This window comes from Oryza glaberrima, chromosome 11 (genome assembly GCF_000147395.1).
Source record: "Oryza glaberrima chromosome 11, OglaRS2, whole genome shotgun sequence".
In the NCBI taxonomy this organism is placed as follows: domain Eukaryota; kingdom Viridiplantae; phylum Streptophyta; class Magnoliopsida; order Poales; family Poaceae; genus Oryza; species Oryza glaberrima.
In genome coordinates this window covers 24,481,260-24,489,908 of record NC_068336.1, presented here as the reverse complement: position 1 = coordinate 24,489,908, position 8,649 = coordinate 24,481,260, and the positions used below count along the sequence as shown (strand labels likewise).

Sequence of the window (8,649 nt, the reverse complement as noted above, 5' to 3'; positions counted from 1 at the left end):
AGCCTTATTCCGTACGGTGGAGGGCTAGGGAGCAGGCAGAGTAATCGATAGACGCGCCGGTTGAAGGGGTTTTGTTGCTCAAATTGCAACTAGGGTAGAATGGTCCATTACCGTCGGTACCGCGGTTACCAGTCTTACCGCGGCATACGGTAATAGAAAAACCGCAGTAACCTCCTTAAATTCAAATAAATTTGAAAAATAACTTAAATTTTTGCACGGTTTCGTGCGGGTTTTCACGGTTGCCGCGGTTATCGCGCGATAACCGTGCTTACCGCTGGGGCGCGGTAACCCCGGCCCTGACGGTTTGGGAAACCCGGGGTAGATAGAATACACTGTTTCAAAACATTTTGGGTCCTTCAAATATACCGGGCATGATTTTTTTCCCTCTTCGTTGAGCTTAAGTATAATATGAAACAAAGTACTCACTCTATTTCATATTATAAATTGTTTTGACTTTTGTAGTTAAACTTATTTAGATTTAACTAAGTTTATTACAATATTAAATTATTTTTTATTCAATATATTTTGATAATATATTTGTATTATGTTGCAAATGTTGCAATATATATATATAAACTTTATCAAACTTTAGAAGATTTTACTAAGAAAAAAGCCAAAGCAAATAATATGAAACGGGTGGTGTAGTAGTAGATTATCAGTTGAAAATCTATTACTACCTCCGTTTTTTTAATAGATAACGCCGTTGACTTTTTCTCACATGTTTGACTATTTGTCTTATTCAAAAAATTTATATAATTATAATTTATTTTGTTATGAGTTGTTTTATCACTCATAGTACTTTAAGTGTGATTTATATCTTATACATTTGCATAAAATTTTTGAATAAGACGAATGGTCAAATATGTGAGAAAAAGTCAACAGCTTCATCTATTAAAAAACGGAGGGAGTATCTATCTTCTATTTCTATTATATACTAAAAGTCCATTAAACTTCCTAGAAACGCTCTTAGACCATCACGTGGCACTCCTACAAATGCTCCTAACTCGCCAAATGGCACTATATAATCTCACTGTTGATTTTCACTTAAATTGATGGACCCGTTATTTTTACACCATTAGATTGCATCTATTATTAAAAATAATAACTTCCTCATGTACGTATGAGTTTGTACGGCCACTGCTTTCTTTCTGTACATACAAACGTTGTACGTGATTGAAAACAAAACTTTCCTAATCATAAAAAAACAAAACATAAAAAAGATTGAAAAAACATACATTCTTTAAAATCAACGGTTTTAAAATATGATTTTCTACAGTATAAAGATAAAATATATTACTTCACAAATATAAATATATTTAGTTAAATTAAGATTTATAATAAATATCCAATCAATGTTCTTTTAAACCATCATCTAAATCTATCTATTATATACTAAAATTACATTAAACTTTCTCTCAAATAAATTAGAGAAATCCTAGAAATTTAAAGTAAAAAAAGAAAACCATCCAACCTTCAATTTTCACTTAAATTAGTGGACCCGCTATTTTAAACATATATCTATTATTATATACTAAAAGTCCATTAAACTTCCTACAAACGCTCCTAACCCGCTATGTGACGCTCTAATAAATTAGAGAAATCCAAGAAAATCTGAGAAAAAAACAAAACATCTAACCGTTAATTTTCACTTAAGATGGTGGACCCATTATTCTTCACCATTAGATCTATCTTAAAAAAAGTCCTAAAACCCAATCCATAATCTCCTCCCACCCCAACCCCACCACCTAACGTATGTACGTGACCTCCTCTCCCCTCACGTACGTACGTACGTCTCTCCTTCTCATGTCCTTCCTTTAGTCGTGCCATTTACTTCCAATCTACCAATTTTCTACCTAGCAAAATTCAATATGTAAATAAAAGCAAATTATCTAAATGATTATAATTTTTACAATATTTATTTATCTACATTGGCCATGTTTGGATATACAAGAATATATCATTTGGAAAAAAAACTCCTATCTTTTACATGAAAAATAAAAAGTTATTAAATATTAAATTAATAATGTGTATCTGATCTTCACTCCTCTCTCCTTGCTCACTTTCTCCTCCCTATTTTTTAGCTCGCAACTCAGTATAAAAATAAAAAGAGTAAATTTCACAATATTATATCTATCTATCTATCATATACTCCCTCCGTCCCAGAATATAACAACCTAGGATATAACAACTTAGGATGGGATGAGACCCATGCTAAGACAATGTATATGGACATGAGCTAGGATGGTTCTCATCCTATCCTAGGTTATTACATTATAGGACAGAGGCAGTACTAAAAGTCTATTAAACTTCCTACAAAAGATACTAAGCCACCACGTGGCGCTCTAATAAATTAGAGAAATCTAAAAAATTATGAGAGAAAAGCAAAACATCCGAGATGAACCACCATACCTAAGGCAGCTAATGTGATTTACCAAGATCATCACGAGTGTCGCAGCAGTACTGATTTGCCAAGGTGAAGATGAATCAAATCATCAGTGTATAATGGTTTGTTTTGTTAATAACATGAAAACAAATTGAAGGTGTGATGATAGAAAGAAAAGAATCAAGCACCGAGGTTTGAACCATTGGATCCATCCTTTTGTTTTCTTATGTTAGTAAAAAAACCACATCTTTCCCACTCTCTTCGGTTCATCCCTTTATCTATGTACATACATATATATACGTGCATCGGTACGTGTATTGACACCCCTACACCATCCTAATCATGCAAGTCTCTCCTTCCTTCTGTTCTATCTCTTATTTTTATGCAATATTAATTATCTCTTATTTTCATGCAATATTAGTTAGACTATTAGACCAACTTTTATAAGAAAACAAATCCCTTTCACCTTCACCATCCTCCGTATTGTCATGACCATCATTTTTTTTAGAAATTTCTTTACTTTTTAATTTATTTATAATTTATAATTAAAGCAACCTATATTGCTCATATTTTGGCTATATATGAAAATATGTCGTATGACCTAGAACATATCCTTTATATGACAACCAAATAGTAATGAAATATCAATCTATATATTATATACTAAAAGCGCTATAAAACTTGCTACAAATGCTCTTAGTGGATTCCTGCAAAAACTTTATCTCCCCGCACGGAAAATGAGGTAGCTCATCAACGCATGGTTAGTTAAGTATTAGCTTAAAAAACTTGAAAATGGATTAGTATGAATTTTTACGATAACTTTTCTATATAACTTTTTTGTAAAAAAATGCACCATTTAATAATTTGGAAAGCGTGCATGTGGAAAATAAGGGAGTAGATGTTGGGAAAGCTGAAGAAAGAACACAGTGGCCACCACGTGGCACTCTAATAAATTAGTGTAATTCCAAGAAATTTTGAGAGAGAAACAAAAGTCTAACCGTCGGATTTCATTTAATCTTGTGAACCCATTTATTTTCAACCATGAATCATTTTGTAAAATACCCTTATCCCCTGCTGGCCCTACAAATGCTCACATACTCGGTTTGAAAAAAAAAAGTATGCACATATTCTGTTATCATGGCGCAACACACCTCTTCTCTATTGTAAGGTGGTTAATTGAGATAGAAACCTACCATTTAATATTTCTTGGATAAATGAGAAATATTAGGCATGTGCCTTCGTGTGGCTTCCACCACACATGCAAAGAAACGCAAGCATGTAATCCAATCCCTCCATGACTCCCACCCGTGCCCTCTAATCCCCTTCCAAATTCTTAATAGACAACCGATTAGAAAGAGACCTAGCTTAATGGTATAAATAAAACACATTATTAGTAATAGTAGTTTTCCATGATTTACTTAAAAAAAAAGAGACCCTAAACATTCGACAAAAAAATAATATTTAATTTACGCTTAATTTATTAAACATGATTTCTTAACAAAAATAAGTCTACCTTCTTTTTCGATAACGTGGTCAGATAATTACTCATAGGGATGAATTAAATATTTTGTTGCATAAAACAAACAAATAGCTTATAAAAATTATCAAAGCAATATGGTTGAAAAACATTCGTAGAGAAATACTACTTTTAAAATTTGAAACGTAGAATGTACTGTCTGGTTAATATTCTAATTTTATAAGTTTCTTAAACACAACTTACGAAATATGCATGCGCTACCTTGCTAGTTAGGGTAGAAACAGCAAACATATGCACGTCGCTGGCGGGGCAAACGCGATTGCGCGGGCGGCATACGCGCGAAGCTTCGCGTATACCAGCAGTGCTTAAGTCCAGTCCACCACATCACAGTCGGAGCTGGTTGGCGATTTTACTTTACAGTTCACACTTTTATTCAATCGAGAGCTCCTTGCTCCTTTAATTTCTATCCTAATCCATTAAGCGAGTGGTCTCAATTCGAGTTTCGAGATCCATGGAGCCGGCGTCGTTGTTCAGCTTCGTGAGCGCGATGATAAAGCTGGCGATGATGATCGCCACGGTGGCGAAGAAGGCTCGCCAGAACCAGACCAAGTGCATGGAGCTCTCCGACCGCGCGCGGCGAGTCGCCGGCATCCTGAGCAGCTACAAGCCGGCGGCCACCGGCGAGGCGGCGGCGACGCAGGACATGCTGGGCAGCCTCAACGAGGCCCTCGACGAGGCGCACAAGCTCGTCAAGTCCTGCTGCGGAGACGGCCAGATGTACAGGCTCGTGGGCAGCCGCGCGGTGGACGCCAAGCTGGACAGCGTCAATAACAAGATCAGCAACTGCCTCACCGACCTCATCGCCATCTTTGTGGTCGTGGATCGCAATCACCACCCTGCAAGCAATTCGGTACGATATATAAATATAGATAATCAAACTGGAGTTGTTTTCTTCGTTCTGCTGATTGAGTTGACCAATTAATCGGTCATCGATCATCGATCTTCTCCTTTGTATTGTTAGAACGCCGGCGTCCGCGAGGATAAGATGACCAGTCATCAGCACGTCGCTCCTGGTTATAGCCGCCCAAACAATTCAGAACGAATGAAGCAGAACACCGCCGGCATCATGTTCGGCAACCACACCGCTTCCGATCATGGCCGCCGCTTAAACAGTTCAGTAAGATCACTGAGAGTGATGAACCCGGCTCTCAGTCATCACCAGCTGGCAAACAATTCAGCGTGGTGGAAGCAGAGTGAGATCAACACCGGCGGCATCCGCACTGCTTCCGATCGTGGCAGCTCAAATTATTCGGTAAGATCGCTAGGAGAGAGCAGCTCTGCCAAGTCGTCCTCGGGAAGATCGTGGACAGAGATCAACTCTGCCAACTCTTCGATAGTAAGATCGCGGACAAAGATCAGCTCTGCTCACTCTTCGATAGTAAGATCCCAGACAGAGATCAACTCTAACAGGTCCTCGATAAATTCGGTGAGAGAGATCAGCTCTGCCAAATCCATCCACAAAGAGAAGATCGACCCTCTCCTTGCTCACAGTCATCACCAGGCAAACAATTCAGTAAGATAACTATACCATCTCCGTCACTCACTCTCTCTCTCTCTCTCTCTCTCTCTCTCTCTCTCTCTCTATATATATATATATATATATATATATATATGTATGTATGTATGTATGTATGTATGTATGTATGTATGTATGTATATATATATATATATATGTATGTATGTATGTATATATATATATATGTATATATATATATATATGTAAATATATATATAACCAAAAATTATTACTACCTCCATTCTAAAATAAACGCAGCCATGAGTTTCCATGTCCAATTTTGATCATCCGTTTTATTTAAAATGTTTCATGATTAATATTTTTTTTATTATTAGATTATAAAATATGAATAGTACTTTATGCGAGACTTATTTTTTAAAAAAAAATAAATAAGACGGACGATTAAAGTTGGACACGGAAACTCATGGCTACACTTATTTTGGGACTGATGGAGTATATTTTAGGACGGAGATAGTGGTAAATATGTAGTAATTATGGGTAAGTTTTCATGGCCCCTTGTTCGATCTGCCTTAGTATCAGAGTTTTTTTTTTCCTTTTGCTGTTTGTATATTGTTATGATCAATTAATATGACTTGCTGGAAATTGAACCTATTCTAGGCCATGTCTGGAAGATTAGCCTAGAGCTAATTTTGAGAGTTAATGTTTAGTCTTAATTGGTAGACTAAACATTAGTCTAGAGTGACATGTTTGGATCCATGAGTTAATTCAGGACTAAAAGGTTAAGAGAGAGAAAGAGGAGAGAGAGAGGGGGAGATAGCGCTACTTTTTATGGTCCCTACAGAAAATTAGCCCTATTAGCACCCTCTGTAAGTGCTAATGTTTTAAGGGGGCCTAATTCACTTTAGCCCCAAATTAGCCAACATGTTTGGATTCTTGGGATCTAATTCAGGGCTAAAAGGTGGGAGCTAATAATTAACCCTTAGAGCAGGTACAATAGCAGGCTATAAGCCAGCTACAAACATATTTTAAGGAGACAAATAAGGAGAGAGAATGGCAGCGGGCTATAGATTTGTAGCCAGCTGTAGCACGGACTCCAAGAAGCAGTGTTTGTATGATAGATGGGATCAGGTATTAATAGTGTAGTATATAACTATTGTATGAATGAGCTATTAGATTGGCTATAAATGAATTGGAGCTAGTAGTATATTAAACTTGCTCTTATAACCAAACAGGGCCCTAGACTGAGTTTAGTGTTTTGTTAGTTCAGCTTTGAAGACAAATTAATAATCAGCGATCTGTAACAGACGTGACTTTTGTTCTAAATCACTATAATAATTCATAAAAATCAACATATTCAATGTATAGCAGTTACAATTTTAATATTAGTAACAATTATAGCCCGTGACCCATGTAGTGTGCATTGGATGACAGATAGTACTACTTCCGTCCCAGAATAAGTACAACTGTGATTATTCGTGTCCAACGTTTGACCCAAAAAAAATAGTCATACATAAATTACTATTCATGTTTTATCATCTAATAACAATAAAAACAATAATTATAAAAAAAATTAAATAAAAAAAGTTCAAATATTAGACATAAACCGTACAAAACTTCATTTATTTTGGGACGGGAGAGCAGTACGCATTATTAATTTCATTCCTTGAGGCGTGAGTTGATTGAGCCTACCTATGATCTTCTTCTCTCTATTGTTCGAAGGTTAGGGTGAGCTACACCTGCAAGAACGGCAACAAGAGCGTGCAGCAGAACGGGGTAAACAGCCGCAATTCGATGAGAAGCGAGAAGGCTTCCACCGTGGCTACGGCTAGGCCGCCATTGCAGGGCTCCTGCTCTGACGCCGGCGTCGCGTGCTACCCGAACGAGCAAGGGCAAGGCTACGCTCTCTACCAATATTCCATTGAGGATGATCCAACCTCCTGCGCCGTAATGTGATCGATGTGCAGAGCAGAGGAAGCCATGAATCTAAGCTCCGGCAGAGGACCCTGCATCTGCATGATTCCTCGAACCGATCGATGAGGCTTCATTTTTTTCTCGCGTATTTCGGGTGCCCGGAAATCCATGGATTATGTGATGGTTCTTACATTACGCATGTGTATTAATCGCGACATCACGCATCCATTTGGGTAGTGGCATCTCGGGATTGTAATGTTGCGTGTTTGGATGTCCGTGTAATTTTTTCGCCGGACGCATGTCTGGTGTTGTTAATGACTGTAGGCTCCTGTAGTAGCAAATGACAACAAGTTTTTTTTACTAAAGTATGTACTATATGCCTATACGATTAATATCATTAAAGAAATGCTTAAGGACAGTATCCCGTTTGGATGATACCTCGAAAATATAGGCGATACCACATATGTATCATCCCATCCGTACTGTCGTATAACTTTCACCAGAAAAAAGGTTGTGGGATGCAATGGATTTTTTTTTTTTGAAAAGGATGCATTGTCTATCTTTTATTTTTGCGAAAATGATGCAATGAATTTTTTTCCCGGAAAATGATGCAATGAATTTTGACAGATTAGATGTGTCACGCTCTAATCCTTCTCGCTGAATAGAACAGGGCCAATCCCAGCATATATGTAGGCCGAAACAGGAGGAGTTACCGCGGCCATAAGAGCCCAATTGCTCGGGTGCATCAGGAGCTCCATCTAGCCCACCAAACAGTCATGGACCATATCGGCGTGACAGGCCGAGTCTGAACCTAATTCTCATCTGGACCACACAAGCCCGATCCAACTGCCACGAGACCCCAAGGGCCAAGGAGGGGGCATGGGGGGCTCAGAGTTTTATTCTCCGAACCCCCTCGACGACCTATGTAAAGATTCCAAAGGGGTTCAGAGTTTTCTTCTCCAAATCACCTCGCCCTATACACAGCCTCATGCTCGCCTCGTTGGAGCACCGCCGTCACGTGCTGGCCGCCTGGCCGGTCGGGGACGTCGGTGTGGTGACTGGTGACAGCGTGTGCGCATGATGAGCAGACAATGCGGCGGAGATGATGCAAAACCTGATTGACCTGGTATCATCCTCATCATCGGCTCACCGCATGCAACGGCAAGGCACACGCGTAACTATATCAGGATCAGTGGCATAAGTCTATTTGCCTCCCTCAACTCATGCCGCTGGTTGAATCGTATCCCTTAACCGCAAAACCGGGTATAACTCGTCCCCCAACTTAAAAAACTGTAGCAAATTGACTCCTCAGGCGGTTTTGTCCTACGTGGCACGGTTGAC

At 38.5% G+C, this 8,649-nt stretch overlaps 1 protein-coding gene across 1 annotated transcript; it reads left to right on the top strand.

The window, feature by feature from the left end:
- The first annotated feature begins 4,332 nt into the window (after nucleotides 1-4,332).
- On the top strand, nucleotides 4,333-7,742 carry LOC127755049 (uncharacterized). Its single transcript, XM_052280682.1, has 3 exons — nucleotides 4,333-4,770; nucleotides 4,882-5,433; nucleotides 7,117-7,742. Exons 1-3 carry the CDS (start codon nucleotides 4,372-4,374, stop codon nucleotides 7,348-7,350), a joined length of 1,185 nt encoding a protein of 394 aa, XP_052136642.1. The 5' UTR covers nucleotides 4,333-4,371; the 3' UTR covers nucleotides 7,351-7,742.
- The last annotated feature ends 907 nt before the right edge of the window (nucleotides 7,743-8,649 follow it).